At 47.1% G+C, this 19,348-nt stretch overlaps 1 protein-coding gene across 4 annotated transcripts in view; it reads left to right on the top strand.

Moving 5' to 3' along the window:
- Positions 1–19,348, top strand: part of SUCO (SUN domain containing ossification factor) — an 88,577-nt gene that overhangs the window by 37,610 nt on the left and 31,619 nt on the right. For 3 of the 4 annotated variants that reach the window (XM_039485505.1, XM_039485503.1, XM_039485506.1), the window contains 4 exons: positions 1,922–2,039; positions 3,628–3,752; positions 4,227–4,294; positions 13,518–13,625. In XM_039485505.1, coding sequence (XP_039341439.1) covers positions 1,922–2,039; positions 3,628–3,752; positions 4,227–4,294; positions 13,518–13,625 — 419 coding nt within the window. The remainder of the gene's footprint in view (positions 1–1,921; positions 2,040–3,627; positions 3,753–4,226; positions 4,295–13,517; positions 13,626–19,348) is intronic. The other variant, XM_039485504.1, reaches the window with a different exon arrangement.

Genomic DNA, 19,348 nt, shown 5'->3' with positions numbered 1-19,348 from the left:
GGGGTGGAGAGGTTGTCTCTTGAGCCAGCTGAAGACAAAAATGGAGGGGTCTGCCAGGGGTTTAAATAGACTTTCTCTTGTGGGTGGAGACCCCCTCCTCACTCCTATGCAAAGTCCAGCTCCAAGATGGAGTTTAGGAGTCACCTGGGCAAGTCACATGTCCATGCATGACTCAGTTTTTACAGGTAGCATCCATTGTTTACATGCTACCTGGAACCTCCTCAAGTACAGTTCTTATGTGGATTGGAACATCCCAAGATCCATTGTCCTTTAAGTGTTTCTTGATTAGGTACTTAATTTCAACATTCCTTTCTCCAGGAACTGACCAAATGCTGTACTAAGGTTATTTAGAAATCAAGCCAGTACACAGCCAACATTCATAACTTTGAATACAAAAATGATACATGCATACAAATAGGATCAATACATTCAGTAGATCATAACCTTTACGGAGATATGTTACATGGCATATGTAGCATAAAACACATTCTAAGCATATTTCCATAAAGCCTTATGGGAGGTACCGTCACACCATGGGTCCCACATATGTCTATTACAACATATGGGTACCTCATCCAATGCACAAAATGACCCAATAACTGTGGGTGAAACAAGTCAATTGCTACACTCTCAAATGAACTCTCATAGAAAAATAAGACAAACACTTTATCACCCATGGGTGAACAAAGTGATCCATCTGTCTGACCTCTCAGTTCTCCTCAAAGGAAAACTTCACAACAGCTTCAAAAGACAGACCTGGGAGCTTAAATTCATAACTTTGGTCTGACCCAATATGTACTCCTTGGGGGCATTCTGTGCCATTGCACATGTGCCGAATTTATGTCCACCGCAAATTTATTTGCTTCCCCGCAGAAATATGACTTGCTGATGGGAAAGCAAAAGGAAGCCACAAGAGGGGTCATACAACCCTCAGCTGGTAGTCCCGGCTGGGCTGGAGAGGACGGGACTTCCTCTTTCCCTACATGGCATCTGGGGATGGGTCAGGCCTACCTCCAGATTTCTCCCCCAGCTGTAGGAAGCTCTGCAAAGCCTCCCTCTCCGCTCTTTCCTGCACGCATGGCTCCTCAGCTGCAGGAGGAGGGATCACTGTACAGGATGCTGCTCTCCCATCCAGCCAACCCCCATGCATCCAGATCCCCTTATTACCCAGATCCTCCTGCCAAGCCTAATTTCACACCCCCACTGAGCCCCACTCCCCCTGCACCTGGAACACCTCAGTGAGCCACCTGGATCCCTACCCCACTGAGCCCCAACCAGCTGTACCTGGTTCCTCAGCCCACTGAGCCCCCTCCCACCCAAGCATCTGGACCCCCTCTGAGCTTCCCAGACCCCCCTGCCGTGCTCTATCCCCCCAACCACCTTCACCTGGATCCCCCTGCAGAGTCTCATTACCGTTGCACCCAGAACCTCCCAACAAGCCCCTGGCATCCAGATCCCCTCTGCACCTGGATCCCCCACTGAGCCGCTCACATCTAGATTGCCCCACACAGAACCCTCTCAACCTGCACCTGGAGCCCCCCACACTAAGCCCTTCCACACTTGGATCCTGCTTTGTTGAGCCTGCCTGCCCACACCTAGTACACCCTGGCATGCAGAATTTTTAACTGTTTGGCACAGAATGCCCTCAGGAGTAAATATGGCCGTTCTTATGCTCTTAAAGAGCTCCTCTTCCCTGATCTGCAGAGAAGCCCTTTGTAAGCTCAAAAGCTTCTCTCTCATCAACAGAAGTTGGTCCAATAAAAGATATTAACTCATCCACCTTGCCCATTTAATATTATGTTGATTTGGAATCTGCTTTTTAAAAAGCACTGCAGTTCATTGTATTGTCTCGATTTAATGTTGGCTGTCTTAAAAACCTGAATCCTGTATATTGCTTGATTTTTTTTTTCTCCTTTCCCAGAAGGACTATAAAGCAGGAGAAATTGACCCTACATCAGTAATAACCCCAAAGGACCCAGGAGACATTCCAACATTTGATGAGTGGAAGAAGAAGGTTATGGAAGTAGAAAAAGAAAAAAGTAATTTCCAAGATTAATTCCTTTGGTCTAAATACGAGCCACTTCTATATTTTACAGTGTTTCCTCTTTTATTAACTTTGTCTAAAATTTAAATAGTAAAAGTAAATGCATTAGAATGCAGCCCAAAAGTCTGCTTCTTACTAAAAATATATAATACAGAAACACAACCGACTTCCTTGTGTAGTTGTCTGTCAAAATATTATCCCCATAGAACATGGCAAGGCATTGGCATTTGACAGTATTTCATAAATATCAAAATTGCAAGAATTTCAACTTTAATTAAAGCAGCTGGAACTTGTGTGCCGCTATTTCATTGCAAACTGTTAGGCAGACTTCCATTTTGCAGAAGAAACCCTGATGCTGAAGCAGCTAGTCCTGCCCAAGTATCTCCTTAACTGGACATAGAAATGTCAGACTTTAAAGATAATGATCTCATAGTCCTGTAGAGCTGGGAAAGGGAACATTTTCCTATCTTCCCATTGAACCTGGTGCTTATTTCTAGCCCAGAAATGTCCTACAATGACTGTATTTTAAAGTCATGGCATATATAGTCAATCTAAACAAATTAATATTTAAAGGCTTTTATGGGTGTCCCTAAGATCTGTGCAGTTCTCCCTCAATAATTAAGACACTTGACATTAGGTGGAGGGCTACAAAAAATAGTCCTAGTGACATTTTTAAAACCCTCAAGTGTTTGTATTGAACGTTGGTAAAAGAGATGGCATATAGAGAAACATAATGGCAAAGTTTTATCAACACTCATTTAGGATGCCCTGCATACCTTCCTTTGGCTCTGTCACCTGTGACTAAAAGGAAGTTTCTGAATGAATGCTGCTAAAACATGTCTATCACACCGTTATGTAGCTGTGTGTGTAAATGGCCACACACTCCAAAACTTTTTGGACATTACCTCCATTCAGATACCTACTTTTTCTGTCTTGGTTTTTATAATATTTAAAAATTTACTACAAATTACATGGAAAAAAAATGTTGTGGCCTAATTCCACAAAAGTCAGAGAATTCTGAGTAATGGTAATCACTGTTGCCTAAGCCTTGCCATACATGCTTCACATCAGACAGTTATACAGCTGTCTAGTGGTCAAGAACCAAGGTACATATTACATTGTGTCTTATTTATAGAGTACCAGTCACTGAAATATCTATTAGAAGTATTGTGCTCTTTTTTGATAGAGAAGCGAGAACTAATTAATTGCCAATTTCCCTTTTGGGAGTTTGTCAACAATTTAAAAAAACATGCCCAAATTCTTGTGCAGGATATTGTTTCATATAGATGAATGCTTCCCTGCATTGGCAAATTGAAGTACTAACATGGGAACAAGATGCATTATTTAATTAACTACTAAAGTCCACATAAAAAATGAAAGAGGAACCTTAAAAGCAGCTCTATGGAAAGAGCATTATTTTTACAGTCTGATCACATACAGTGAATTAATTTGTATGCTTACATTGAAGCTTGCAGCTTTGTTACTCAAATGTTGAATAACAATACTTTCTTCAGCTCTGAAAAGATTGGGCCCATAGATGTCTTTCGTTACCTTGTTAACAACAAAATTTATCTTGTCTGCAGGTCAATCGATGCACCCATCCTCTAATGGAGGACAGCATGCTACAAAAAAGGTTCAGAAAAACAGAAATAACTATGCCTCGGTAGAGTGTGGTGCCAAAATACTTGCTGCGAATCCAGAAGCAAAGGTAATTTTATTTACTAATTTGGGGTTATGAATGTGTATGTGTGCATATTTTAAATGTGATCTTGTACTGTGTTCTAGCCACACTTACCTTTAAAACAAAACATTGGTTTTCTAAGGCAGTGTTTCTAACCTTTTTTCAGTATTTCTTTTTTTGGCTTTTGAAATACTGGAATTCCATGAAAACATCTACCTAGCATAGGACTCTATGGAAGCTAGTTATGTTGTGTGCTGTAAAATCTTGCCAACTTATTTAATAAGCGACTAATCCTCTGGAGGTGTATGTGATCTGAGATGTATTATCTTCTGCATGCTGTCCTGTTTAATCAGTTCCATAACTTAATATTTGATTCCTAGAATTATATGTGCACTCTAAATGCAGAAGTATGGATTGAAAGTTCATTTATGTTAAAGGAAATAAATGTTGCTTTAATTCTTTATTACCTGTCATAACTTAAGAATTTTATTATCCATTTAGAGCACATCAGCAATTCTGATAGAAAACATGGACCTCTATATGCTAAATCCATGCAGTACTAAAATCTGGTAAGTTATGTAGCACTGTGCATAGGATTTTTTGGTTTGCCATCCTGCTGGGAATATGTGCATGCTGGTCCATTTACTTGAGATCAGAATCTGCCTGCCTTAAGTGACACGAAACTATTCAGAGTGGGGTAGAGAGGAAAATACTCAAGAGTTTAGAAGAAGGTGGACCTTCATTTCCTCCACTGCAGAGAAAATCCAGGGTTTTTTTTGGTAGTACTATTTTCTCTCTGGCATTGAGATATGACGATAGAGGGATGGGTTCACCTAAGTTTTGAGTTTTGTGCTTGGTCTCTGTAGTTTAGTTGCTCCCATGGCATCTGAAACAAGGAGGTTGCTCTGCAGACTAAACCAAGGAGAGCAGCATAGGGAGAAGGGAAAAGAAGGCCTTCCCACCTCAAAGAAGACAGTCCTGTGGGGTTTTTAGAAGAGAGACTTGACTTCCAAAAGTTCGTATATTCTTTTCCTTTCTCCCCTGCTTCAGTCTAACCCTTCTTATACCTTGCCCATTATTGTCATAGGCGCCCGCTCAATTATCAGTTCTTTTGTAATCAGCAAGCTCAGCCTCAGAGTTCAAGAGCTGGTGCCTCAGAGTCCAAGAGCTGGTGCAACCAATCTTTTCCATAATTCTGGATCTTCTCCACACATGAACTAGCAGAATATTTAAATGCCATGTTTTTAACAGAGCTGATGTTTTTCATGGCACACTATTAATGTAGCTTTTTTCTGTGAAATCTATGATATTAGGGAAGAGAAAAACCTGTGCATCCACTTGGCCTTTGTGAAGACTTAAGTGAATCTTCCACAACTTTATAGTTGCTTTTGAAGGTGTTTAAAACACTGGTTTGGATTATATTTGCTTTTTCCAGGTTTGTGATAATTTGTTTGGTCTGTATGTAGGATGGTTTACCCTAGGTATGTCAGATGTTGGAGCATATGGCATTTATCAGTATACTATTGAATATATGCTGTAAATCTGTTCTAGTTGAATAAAAATTGAAAGTCTGCTTTTAATTCAAATTGTGATTTGTACAGTATTTAAATGTACCTCGGGATTATAATTTTGTGAGTAAACTGATGAATACTGTAGCACAGTGAGTCACTGTGCTGAAAATCTGAGTTTTTAGAGTGTATCCTGAGTTTAGACTTGAACTCTTCTGGGCTGGGAGCACCATGGAAACAAATGTATTCGAATCCTGGAGAGAGACTAGGGGCATGGCTGCAGTCTGTCCACACTGACAGCTGCCAGCGCACTGGCGTGCCCACATTTGCAGCTGCATTGGGAGCCGTGCATTATGGGCAACTATCCCTGCATTCTAGTGGCTGCAACGTGCTTTTCAAATGGGGGGGTGAGGTGGAGTGTGACAGGGAGCATGGTGGGGGGGAGAGGGGAGAGTGGGTTTTTGGAGTGCTGAGAGTGTCAGCACTCTGCCTTGTAAGTTCAGACCCCCCCTCCTTCCTCCCCCATCCCCCTCACTCACTGAAAGCAAACAGCAGCTGTTTCTTTTTTTCTCATAGACCAAATAAGCGGCCACTTGCGGAAAGGGACCCCAACCTCCCAATCCCCCCCACCCCCCTTCAAGCAAACATTTAGCTGTGGGTACTCCAAACGGAGCCCACCTGCCTGCCTCTCACTCATTCAAAGCAAACAGTAGCTGTGTTTTGGTTTTTTTGATAAGCAGTCCCCAAAACTGAGCTTTGAAAGGGCACTTCCTCCTCCGGAATTCACAACAGAACAAGAAACGATTCTTCAGTTAAAAGGATTATGGGGAGTTTTGGGAGGTCAATCAGTGCGTAATAAGGTTACTTCCCGTTTACACTGGAGCAGCTCGGGGCGGTGGAGACACAGCGCTGTACATGCCTTGCCAGTGTGGACGGTGAGTGAGGTACAGCGCTCTGAGAGGTTTTATTGCGTTGTAACTGGCAAGTGTAGCCAAGGCCTAGGACAGCTATTTCTCTTCATTGTTGCGCCCTGTCTTCCCTGATTAAATCAGCATATTAAGTCCTTTTCAAATACAGGATAGTTAAGATGAGGCACACTGAAGAAATGAATAAAAGGAAGTGTTTAACCTGGAATGAGGCTTGGGAGTGACTAATTGACGGAGTCCTTAGTAGTCATTTTGAAAGTTGAATATTCATAATAAATGTCATCTGAAGAACTTGCATTATTTACGCAGTGCTTGTCACTTAGAATCATAGAATCTCAGGGTTGGAAGGAACCTCAGGAGGTCATCTAGTCAAACCCCCTGCTCAAAGCAGGACCAAACCCAACTAAATCATCCCAGCCAGGGCTTTGTCAAGCCTGACCGTAAAAACCTCTAAGGAAGGAGATTCCACCACCTCCCTAGGTGTAACCCATTCCAGTTCTTCACCACCCTACTAGTGAAAGTTTTTCCTAATGTCCAACCTAAACCTAAACCTCCCCCTCTGCAACTTGAGACCATTACTCCTTGTTCTGTCATCTTCTACCACTGAGAACACTCTAGATCCATCCTCTTTAGAACCCCCTTTCAGGTAGTTGAAAGCAGCTATCAAATCCCCCCTCATTCTTCTCTTCTGCTGGCTAAACAATCTCAGTTCCCTCAGCCTCTCCTCATAAGTCATGTGTTCCAGCCCCCTAATCATTTTTGTTGCCCTCCGCTGGACTCTCTCCAATTTATCCACATCCTTCTTGTAGTGTGGGGCCCAAAACTGGACACAGTACTCCAAAGGAGGCCTCACCAGTGCCGAATAGAGGGGAATGATCACATCCCTCGATCTACTGGAAATGCCCCTACTTGTACAACCCAAAATGCCATTAGCCTTCTTGGCAACAAGGGCACACTGTTGACTCATATTCAGCTTTTCGTCCACCGTAACCCCTAGCTCCTTTTCTGCAGAACTGCTGCCCAGCCATTTGGTCCCTAGTCTGTAGCAGTGCATGGGATTCTTCCGTCCTAAATGCAGGACTCTGCACTTGTCCTTGTTGAACCTCATCATATTTCTTTTGGCCCCATCCTCTAATTTGCCTAGGTCCCTCTGTATCCTATCCCTACCCTCCAGCGTATCAACCACTCCTCCCAGTTTAGTGTCATCTGCAAACTTGCTAAGGGTGCAGTCCACACCATCCTCCAGATCGTTAATGAAGATATTGAATAAAACCGGCCCCAGCACCGACCCTTGGGGCACTCCACTTGATACCGGCTGCCAACTAGACATGGAACCATTGATCACTACCCGTTGAGCCCGACCATCTAGCCAGTTTTCTATCCACCTTACCGTCCATTCATCCAGCCCAGACTTCTTTAACTCGCTGGCAAGAATACTGTGGGAGACTGTATCAAAAGCTTTGCTAAAGTCCAGAAATAGCACATCCACTGCTTTCCCCTCATCCACAGAGCCGGTTATCTCATCATAGAAGGCAATTAGGTTAGTCAAGCATGACTTGCCCTTGGTGAATCCATGCTGACTGTTCCTGATCACTTTCCCCTCCTTTAAGTGGTTCAGAATTGATTCTTTGAGGACCTGTTCCATGATTTTTCCAGGGACTGAGGTGAGACTGACTGGCCTGTAGTTCCCTGGATCTTCCTTCTTCCCTTTTTTAAAGATGGGCTCTACATTAGCTTTTTTCCAGTTGTCCGGGACCTCCCCCGATCGCCATGATTTTTCAAAGATAATGGCCAATGGCTCTGCAATCTCATCGGCCAACTCCTTTAGCACCCTCGGATGCAGCGCATCCGGCCCCATGGACTTGTGCTCGTCCAGCTTTTCTAAATAGTCCCGAACTACTTCTTTCTCCACAGAGAGCTGGTCACCTCCTCCCCATACCGTGCTGCAGAGTGCAGCTGTCTGGGAGCTGACCTTGTCTGTGAAGACAGAGGCAAAAAAAGCATTGAGTACACTAGCTTTCTCCACATCCTCGGTCACTAGGTTTCCTCCCTCATTCAGCAAGGGGCCCACACTTTCCTTGACTTTCTTCTTGTTGCTAACATACCTGAAGAAACCCTTCTTGTTACTCCTAACATCTCCGGCTAGCTGCAACTTCAAGTGTGATTTGGCCTTCCTAATTTCACTCCTGCATGCCTGAGCAATACTTTTATACTCCTCCCTGGTTATTTGTCCAATCTTCCACTTCTTGTAAGCTGTTTTTTTGTGTTTAAGACAAGCAAGGATTTCACTGTTAAGCCAAGCTGGTCGCCTGCCATATTTACTGTTCTTCCTACACATCGGGATGGTTTGTTCCTGCAACCTCAATAAGGATTCTTTAAAATACAGCCAGCTTTCCTCGACTCCTTTCCCAGTCATGTTATTCTCCCAGGGGACCTTGCCCATCAGTTCCCTGAGGGAGTCGAAGTCTGCTTTTCTGAAGTCCAGGGTCTCTGTTCTACTGCTCTGCTTTCTTCCTTGTATCAGGATCCTGAACTCGACCATTTCATGGTCACTGCCTCCCAGGTTCCCATCCACTATTGCTTCCTCTACTATTTCTTCCCTGTTTGTGAGCAGCAGGTCAAGAAGAGCTTTTCCCCTAGTTGGTTCCTCCTACACTTTCCAGAAACTTCCTGGATTGTCTGTGCACCACTGTATTGCTTTCCCAGCAGATATCGGGGTGATTAAAGTCACCCATGAGAACCAGGGCCTGTGATCTAGCAACTTCTGTTAGTTGCTGGAAGAAAGCCTCGTCCACCTCATCCCCTTGGTCCGGTGGTCTGTAGCAGACTCCCACCACGACATTACCCTTGTTGTTCATACTTCTAAATTTAATCCAGAGACTCTCAGGTTTTTCTGCAGTTTCATACTGGAGCTCTGAGCAGTCATACTGCTCTCTTACATACAATGCAACTCCCCCACCTTTTCTGCCCTGCCTATCCTTCCTGAACAGTTTATATCCATCCATGACAGTACTCCAATCATGTGAGTTATCCCACCAAGTCTCTGTTATTCCAATTACATCATAATCCTTGACTGTGCCAGGACTTCTAGTTCTCCCTGCTTGTTCCCCAGGCTTCTTGCATTTGTGTATAGGCATGTAAGATAACTCACTGATCGTCCTGCTGTCCCAGTATGGGGCAGGAGCCCTCCCCTCTTGCACTCACCTACTTGTGCTTTCTCCCGATATCCCACTTCCCCACTTACCTCAGGGCTTTGGTCTCCTTCCCCCGGTGAACCTAGATTAAAGCCCTCCTCACTAGGTTAGCCAGCCTGCTTGCAAAGATGCTCTTCGCTCTCTTCGTGAGGTGGAGCCCGTCTCTGCCTATTACTCCTCCTTCTTGGAAGACCATCCCATGGTCAAAGAATCCAAACCCTTCTCTCCGACACCATCTGCGTAGCCATTCGTTGATTTCCACGATTCGACGGTCTCTACCCTGGCCTTTTCCTGCCACAGGGAGGATAGACGAGAACACCACTTGCGCCTCAAACTCCTTTATCCTTCTTCCCAGAGCCACGTAGTCTGCAGTGATACGCTCAAGGTCATTCTTGGCAGTATCATTGGTGCCCACGTGGAGAAGCAGGAAGGGGTAGCGATCCGAGGGCTTGATGAGTCTCGGCAGTCTCTCCGTCACATCGTGAATCCTAGCCCCTGGCAAGCAGCACACCTCTCGGTTTTCCCGGTCAGGGCGGCAGATAGATGACTCAGTCCCCCTGAGGAGAGAGTCCCTGACCACCACCACCCTCCTCCTCCTTCTCTTGGGAGTGGTGGTCGTGGAACCCCCATCCCTAGGACGGTGCATCTCATGCCTTCCAATCAGTGGAGTCTCCTTCTGCTCTGTTCCCTCAGATGTATCATCCACTCCACCCTCTGCACTAGTACCTGCGGAGAGAACATGAAAACGGTTGCTCACCTGCATCTGTGTTTCTGGTACATGGACGTTTCTGGTACTCTTTCCTCTTCTGGAAGTCACATGCCGCCAATTATCCTCGCTGGCCTTCTGTCCCCGCTGCGTAGCCTGCTCTGAATCTTCAGAACATTGTGCCCGCTGAAGCAGATCCTGACGTCTATCCAGGAAATCCTCATTTTCTTTTATGGAACGCAGGGTTGGTATTCGTTTCTCCAGACCTTGAATCTTCTCTTCCAAGATGGAGATCAGCTTGCACTTTGTACAGACAAAGTCACTTCTATCCTGTGGAAGGAAGATGAACATGGCGCATCCTGTGCAGGTCACAACAGCGGATCGCTCAGCATCCATAGTCTCTTCCTTCTAGGAGCTTCCTTACTTGTGGCAGATGCTACTCAGAGAAACCTGCGAGGGGGGCCTCAGTAGGCTCTCTCCAAGCAAACTCCCAGGCAAACTCTTTCTGTTTGCCTCTCTGCTGTTCGCTGCTCAGCTGGTTTGCAGCTGACTGCCTTTTTATAACAGTCAGGCCCAGCAGCGCAGTCCCCCTACTTTGTTCCAGCTGGGCCTGGAACAGTTGATGTGGGCTCTTTTTTGCTAATCCTTTGTGCTTTGAAATTTTCCTGTGCATCTTCAGTTGGTGGCAGTGCTCTTGTTTAGGAGTATTATTGCCAAGTAACTATTAGCAGTCTGCACAAGCCTGCTTCTCCCCTAAACAGATAGATAGAATATGTAAAAATACTCTCAGGTATCTGGTTAGAACCATAGAAATATAGAATTGGAAGGGCCTTCAGTAGGTTATCTAGTCCAGTATCCTGCACAGGGGCAGGATTGAGTATTATCTTGTCTCATCCCTGACAGGTTTTTATCTAACCTATTCTTAAAAACCTTAAACAATTGATCACCCACCTCTTTATAACAGTTTTTACATGCTTGAAGACTCTTATGTTCCTTTTCAGTCTTCTCTTCTCCAGACTAAACAAACACAGTTTTTCACTCTTTCCATGTAGGTCAGATTTTCTAGACTTTTAATCATTTTTGTTGTTCTCCTCTAGACGTTCTGCAGTTTGTCCACGTTTCCCGAAATGTGATGCCTTGAATTGGAAACAGAACTCCAATTGAGGCCTTTTCAGTGCTGAGTAGAGTGGAAGAATTCTTTATCATATCTTGCTTACAATATTGCTAATACATCCCAGAATGATGTTGGCTTTTTTCCACAGTATTACGTTGTTGACTCGTATTTAGTTTGTGATCCACTGTAATCCCCAGATCCTTTTCTGCAGTACTTCCTAGGCTGTCATATGCCATTTGTGCAATTGATTATTCCTTCCAAGGGTAGTGCTTTGCATTTGTCCTTGTTGAATTTCATCCTTTGCATTTCATCCTGTTTATTTCAGACCATTTGTCCAGTTTGTCGAGATCATTTTGAATTCTAAGACGCTTGCAATCCCTCCCAACTTGGTATCATCTCTAAACTTTAAGCATGTTCTCTATGCCATTGTCCAAACCATTTATGAAGATACTGAATAGAATAGGGCACAGGACAGATACCTGCAGAATTCAATTCAGTATGCCCTTCCAGTTTAACTGTGAACCATTGATAATTACTGTGTGAATTTCCAACCAATTGTGCACCCAACCTTATAGTAGGTTCATCTAGGCTATATTTCCTCAGTTTGCTTATGAGAAGGTCATGTGAGACCATATAAAAAGCCTTACTAATGTCAAGATATCATATCTACTGCTTGCCCCCATCTGCAAGGCTTGTTACCCTGTCAAAGAAGGATATTAGATTGGTTTGACATGATTTGTTCTTGACAAATCTAGGTTGACTGTTGTTTGTCACCTTATCGTCTAGGTGCTTACAAACTGATTGTTTGCTCCATTATCTTTCCGGGTACTGAAGTTAAGATAACTGATTTATAATTCCCTCGGTTGTCCTTATTCTCGTAGGGCTTGTCTACATACACAGCATTGCAGCAGCACAGCTGCACCCCTGTAGTGCTTTATGTACTACTATGCCAGTGGGAGAGCCTTTTTTATCGGCCTAGTTAAAGCACTTCTGTGAGATGCAGTAGCTATGTCGATGGGAAGAACTCTCCCCTTGACAGTGCTGTCTACACTGGGGGGTTAGGTCAGTATAACTATATCACTCATGGGTGTGGGTTTTTCACACTCCTCAGTGACGTAGTTATACCAGCGTAAGATTGGTAGAAAGCAGTATTGTGGAGTAATTGCAGGTTCCACCATTTCCTGCATGCTGTCTCAACTTTATACACTACATACTCTAGGCTGCATGAACAACTGGAGAAGTTAATATAAAACTTTTTAAATTTCCTGTATGCATTGCATGGAAAAGGGGAGAGGCGATGATTGGGAGTGCTGCTCTGTTTTCCTTCGTGATCTTTAGAAATTTGGAGCCTTCTTCAGAAGGACTAGAAAAAAGGTGATAGGCACTCCTATGGCAATGTGAGACTATAAACTCCAGACTTTATGTAGGTTCCCTCTTGAATTCCCTCCATCTTCCTCACTTTTAAACTTGTCATTTAACTCACCACCTTTTTTCTTTTTATTTAATAAATGGTGCGAATTTTTGTTTTAGTTGTTTAGTTCTCAAATTTATACATAGGGTGGGCACAAGTCCTTAAAGCAATACATTTTCCAAACTACCAAATCCACAAACTGTCCAAAAACACCCTCTAAGTACTTAATGTATGTCTATACTACAGCAGCACAGCTACAGCACTGCAGCTGTGCTGTTGTAGCGCTAAAGTGTGTAGACACTTTCTGTCAATGTAGAAAGCATTTGTCCATCTGTGCAGGTAATCCATCTCTCCAAGAGTTGGTAGCTAGGTCAACGGAAGAATTCTTCTGTTGACCTAGATACTCCTACAGTGGAGGTTTATAATTAATAATTTCTGTTAATAAACAGCAAGCCAGAATAGAATCTAGTTTGCTCTTCTGGAGTTGTATTGGCTTTGCAATATTATCAGGAATAAAGAGTAGTAGGTACTTACTGAAATAAGTGGATATGACCCTGAATACTCAAAGAGGGCAGGTCTATGGGATAAGATGTCACTTTTCTGAGTAGAGCTTAATTTGAAAGAAAGAAGAGTTGCATTCTTTTACTTTGAGAAAATTGGGTGTGTTGAGCTAAGATTTTATTCCATTTCCTGGGCATAGAATTTAAAAGCAAAATAATCTGCAACCCACCCACACACCACAGGAGCAGTTTCTTTGACAAATTTTCTAAAGGTAGCAGTGAGTGGTGCCTCTATATTGTTGTACAGCTACCTTGTGGCATATTTCCATTGTGAATGAAAGATTTAGTAGCACTAACGGTTTTGAATTGTGTAATGAAATTGTGTATTTCCTGGAGATCACTTATTTCCAATATCTCTTTTTTTGTCTTAAAGGTTCGTTATTGAGCTCTGTGAACCAATTCAAGTAAAGCAGCTTGACATTGCAAATCATGAATTATTTTCATCTACTCCTAAAGACTTCCTGGTGTCCATTAGCGACAGGTATGTCATATAATCAGAATTTGATTTTGTGATCATTTGCGTTCAGGAAGCTTAACATAAAGCGGGAATAATACTCAACAATTGCAATGATTTCATAATGAATAGAATCTGAATACCAAATACTACTGTGTGGTTCATTCCTTTGCTTAATGTAAATGTTGTGAAATAACATGTAAGATTAACTATGCATGTGTAATAAGTGTTTTTCGAAATAGGTATATCAGCCATTTAGCTTCCCCAAAAAAGCAAAATAACTTAATCTACACTATTACCTTGATGTCATGTGGTACTTTCTAGATCAGTCTTTGATTTGCCTCCTTACAAATGGCAGGGAAAAGCATCATTGATCTCTCTTAATTTTATTTCCTCCCTAGATGAGGTTTGTATCCCATAAGTAATTTTTTACCAGAAGTAAAAAACACTAAAATATTAAAGAACTTACTTGCAAATCAAGCATCTAATATATCTGCATTTATTGTATCTTTAATTTGTAGTTAATTTTTTAACTCCTTGATTGTCATCCTTAGTTGTGGAAAGCAAGTAACATATTTTAAGAGATCCCACATCATTACCTTCCAGTGGTATAAAACCAGTTGTCCACATCCTAAACTCCCAATCAGTGTTATCATTAGATTAAAATACTAACTCCTTAGTAGATCCCATATCCCTTTTTAAAAGTGTGTGTGTGTGTGTGTGTGTGTGTGTGTGTGTAATATATACACACACATACAGGGCAGAAATCCGAAGTCCCACTGCGTGGGGATGAAGTGTGGGTTCCTGAGCCCTGCCAATCGACGCTGAAGCTGAAGCCTGAGCAATGTAGTTTCATGGGGTCCCCTGTGGCATGGGGCCTCAGGCAATTGCCCTGCTTTCTATCCCCTGATGCCACCCTGGCTCTTATATGCAGAAAACAACTTCTTCTTTGAAGTTTTCCCCTTAGCTGTACCCGTACTGGGGGAGCACCGTGGCGACCCCTGGAGTGGTGCCTATATATCGCGCTATAAGGGGAGCCACGCGCTCCCTCCACCCTCAGTTCCTTCTTGCCACCAGTGAAGGTAGTTGGAACTTTGTGCTCCAGCTCTGCTGCAGGTTTCCTTCTCGACCTTAGTGGTACCATTCGTGGATTGTTTCTTCAGGCTTCAAGTCGTGCGACTCCTGTCACCGTTCTATGCCTAGGAGTGCACGCTGAGTGTCTCCGCTGCATGGGTGAAACTCACACCAGTGACCGTTGTAAGATCTGTACGTCATTCAATCCAAGGACCAAGGAGAGAGAGATTAGACTTTGAGCTCTCCCGGCGGAGTCGGCGCTGGCCCCAGCTCCGGCGTGTCGAACGGACTTGGCACCCACCGCCGCGTCGTCAGTGCATAGTGAGGCCCCCTCGACCAGCCGGCACCGGTCTCCCACCAAGAAACAGGGGAAGGGCCCCACCTCGCAGCAGCGCCGAGACAAGGAAAGAGGGGAGGCTGGTCCCATGTTGGGCAGCCCTCGATCTCCCCTGGGCTTAAGGCCTCCGACTCGTGTTGAGCGGAGCAGCCTGGTGCTGTCCGCGCACTCATCCCCACCGGTACAGATGCCGTCGACGCCGGAGGCGATGCAGGCTGCGAAAGACATTATGAGCCTACTGGTTCTGGACACGCAGCCGGGGACGGGCCCCTGATCCTGCGGCAAGCCTCCTTTGGGTGCCCACCAAGCCTCCCTGGTGGAACGCAGTTCCCACTCTGAGGACCGCTCAGCGCGCAGCGACTGATCTTCCTGTAGCTTGTGCCCGCCCTCGACGTCAGCCAGGCCATCTGGGTTGCTGCTTGGATGGGAGTCTCGGGGACCCTTCACGCCGCCTGCCAGTGAGCGTAGGCGCCGAGAGAGGCACTGGGAACGCTCCCCTTTGCGGCGTGACTACTGCAGCTGATCTTGATGGGATAGACGACGTCGTTCCTGTTCCACTTCCTGCTCTCCTAGACGTCGTGCTCGAGACTCCCCCCGTGATGCCTTGGCGCAGGGGCACCGGACCTCCCAACGCCGTCAAGAGTACCGAAGCAGCACTTCGGGCGGGTACTGTTCCTCGACATCGAGGTCCAGGTCCTGAGGGAGGCAGCGTCGCAGGCACTGCCGCTCCTACTGCTCTCGCAAGACCATGCCCTCGACGGTGACCTCTGCCTTGGCACCCAGCCGCCCACCCTCAGTCCACGCTGCTCAGCCAGGACAGATAGCGCCGCTGGGCTCCCAGCTGGGTCACTGGCAAGGGGCTCTGTGGCAAGGGCAGTGGAGCCAATGGGCTCCATGGCTGCTGATTCCTGCCAAGACAGGGGCCCGCCCAGTTGCCAGAGCTTCTCAGGCTCCATCGGCCTAGTCCGGCCGCCTAAGAGACAAGTTGGTGGGCCACGAGTCAGCGGATCCACGCCCGGACTCTGATCTGGGGCTCAACACCCTGATACCAACCGAGGCCCTCGGCTCCATGCTGGCCCTCTCCCTGGCACCGGATGACACCATGACAGTGCCTCCACCTTCAGTCCCACAGGAGGACTTCAAGGCACACCAAGACCTGCTAAAGCGGGTGGCATCCATCCTCCAGCTGCAGGCCGAGGAGATGGAGACCCCGTCCGATTCCCTCTTCAACGTGTTGTCTCCCTTGGCACCGGGCCATGTGGCTCTGCCCCTGCACCAGGGTATAACCAACATTTCTAACACCCTGTGGCAAACTACTGTCTCCTTGGCCCCAATCTGAGCAGATATGACTTTAACCTTTGGGAGACACTGCCTAAGTTTGAGACCCTCCTCCAGGATCGGGACAGGAAGGACTTCAAGGCACTAGTGGAAGAGGGGGAGGCGGTGGCAAAAGCGGCCCTGCAAGCGGCATCGGATGCAGCTGACACTGCAGCCTGCTTGATGGCTTCTGCGATTTCCATGCGTAGAGTGTCGTGGCTCCTCTTGTAGGGTCTGTCCTCGGAGGCCTAATCCCTTATGCAAGACCTTCCATTCGATGGAAAAGCGCTCTTTGCATACCAGACGGACGTCAGGCTGCATGGGATGAAGGATTCCCGTACCACCCTGCAGACCTTGGGCCTCTACATTCCTCCAGCTAAGGACAAAGCCGGGCCGCAACCGTCGGCTCAACCTGCGAGGAGCAGATACGAGCCCCTGTATAAGAGACCGAAGGACCGAAAATGCTGGTCTCAGCAGCAGTCCCGCTCGGCCTCGCAGCCTGGATCCTTTAGGGGCAAGAAGCAGGGAAAGAGGCGGTTTTGACTGTTTGCAGAGGGACACTGGACCAGTTGCCAGGGAGGCTCCCCCAGTTAATAAAGTTTGTGTTCTGCAACTGTTTGTCTGCCTTCCGCATGACGTGGTCCCGTATAACTTTGGACCAGTGGGTCCTCAGCACCATTTCCAGGGGCTACGTGTTGCAGTTCACCTTACCCCCACCAAACCACCTGCCCTCTCCAGTAATCCCGGGCGACCTGGAGCATGCCCTCCTCCTAGGTCAGGAGGTGGACCGCTGCAACTGGGGTTGGTGGAAAGAGTCCAGTAGAATTCCAGGGCAAAGAGTTCTACTCCCGGTACTTCCTGATCCTGAAGGCCAAAGGGGGCCTCAGACCCATCCTGGACCTCCAGGGCCTAAACAGTTTTCTGGCCCGCTCCAAGTTCCGTGTGGTGTCCCTGGCCTCTATTATCCCCTCCCTGCACCCGGGGGACTGGTACACATCCCTGGACCTCCTGGACGTGTACTTTCACATCCATATTTTTGAGGGGCACAGGCGCTTCCTCCGCTTCCTAGTGGGGCTGGACTACTGCCAGTTTGTGGTCCTTCTGTTTGGCCTATCCACGGCACCCAGGGTTTTCACGAAGTGTATGGCTGTGGTAGCTGTCTATCTCAGGCGGGCGTGGGGGGGTACAGATCTTCTCATACCTGGACGATTGGCTTCTCAAGGGTGACTCGCGTTCCGAGGTAAAGACCCACGTGGGGCTGCTTCTCTCAACATGTGCCAGTCTCGGCCTACTGGTGAACGAGACCAAATCAACCTTAGTTCCAGTTCAGCGCATAGAGTTAATTGGGGTGCTACTGGACTCCTTGAGGGCCACAGCCTCTCTTCCCCCTAGACAGGTTCGAGGCGCTGAGAGATCTCATCGGGAAGGCCGCGACCGAGGCAGTGACAAAGGTGAGAGTGTGCCTTCGAATTCTGGGCCACATGGCAGCATGTACGTACGTGGTCCACCATGCCAGGCGCTGAATGAGGCCCCTCCAGCTCAGGCTAACCTCCCAATTCTCTCAGGCCCGGGACAGGCTGGACAAGGTTCTCATGGTTCCGTCCCCGATGCTGGCTTCCCTTCAGTGGTGGTCTTACCCGAGCAATATGCTACAAGGGGTCCCCATTTGGGATGCCAACCTGTCTATAGATCTGGTGACTGACAGGTCGGATCTAGGTTGGGGATCCCACTCAGGGAACACACGGACCCAAGGGACGTGGTTGATTCCGGACCTGTCCCTTCACATAAATGTCAAAGAGCTCAGGGCAGTGAAGTTGGCATGCGTGGCCGCACCTTTGCGGCAAGGTGGTCAGAGTCTTCACGGACAACTCCACTGCCATGTAGTATATCAACAGGCAAGGCGGGACTCGCTCCCTAGCCCTCTGCCGGGAAGCCCTGAGCCTATGGAGGTTCTGTATAGCCCACAGTATCTCCCTGAGGGCCTCCCGGGCGTCCGCAATACCCAGGTGGATTGCCTCAGCAGGGTTTTCTCCCCTCAGTCTGAGTGGTCGCTCCACTCGGAGGTTGTTCACTGGCTCTTCTGAGAGTGGGGAGTTCCCCGGCTCGACCTCTTTGCAACCCACTGGAACCGGCGTTGCCCACTGTTCTGCTCCGGGAGGGGGGCATGATCGCTGATGCGTTCCTCCTACGGTGGTCGGGTTAGCTCCTTTATGCTTTCCTGCCGTTTCCCCTCATTGACGAAGTCCTTCAAAAAGTAAAAGCAGACAAGGCAAGAGTCATCCTCATAGCCCCGGCGTGGGCCTGCCAACACTGGTATGGGACCCTCCTCTGCCTCTTGGCAGCCCCCCCGAGGACGCTGCCGCTTCGCCTGGACCTTCTCTCCCAGGGTGGGGGCCGCCTCCTCCATCCCAATATAGCTGTGCACCACCTGACAACGTGGTTGTTCCATGGCTAGACGAGGAGGAGGGCAGGTGTTCAGAGCAGGTAAGGCGGGTCCTCCTGGAAAGCAGGAAGCCGTCCATGCGCCAGACGTACGTGGCAAAGTGGTCCAGGTTCTCCAAGTGGGTGAGGTGAGCGGGGAATTTCCCCCTCCTCTGCTCCTCTGTAGCTTATCCTGGGCTACCTCCTGTCCCTTAGGGATCAAGAACTGGCACCCTCCTCTGTCAGGGTACACCTGGCAGCCATATCGGCCTCCTACCTGCTGGTGCAAGGGCACTTGGTCTTCTCCCCTCTATGACCTCCCGTTTCCTGAAGGGCCTTGACCGTTCGTTCCTGTATGCTAGACCTCGCGCCCCCCCCCCCCCCCGGTGCTGCAATGGGACCTAAACCTGGTTTTGTCCAGACTCACGGGGCCTCCCTTTGAATCTCTGGCCACGTGTTCCTGGTCTCGCCTCTCGTGGAAGGTGGCCTTTCTTGTAGCAATCACGTCGGCCCGACGGGTCTAGTAACTTAAGGCCTTCCACAGGGATAAAGTCCAGCTTCGCCCACACCCGGCATTTCTCCCGAAGGTGGTCTCTGCCTT

Source organism: Mauremys reevesii, linkage group 8 (assembly GCF_016161935.1).
Source record: "Mauremys reevesii isolate NIE-2019 linkage group 8, ASM1616193v1, whole genome shotgun sequence".
Taxonomy (NCBI): domain Eukaryota; kingdom Metazoa; phylum Chordata; order Testudines; family Geoemydidae; genus Mauremys; species Mauremys reevesii.
This window is presented reverse-complemented; position numbering and strand designations above follow the sequence as displayed.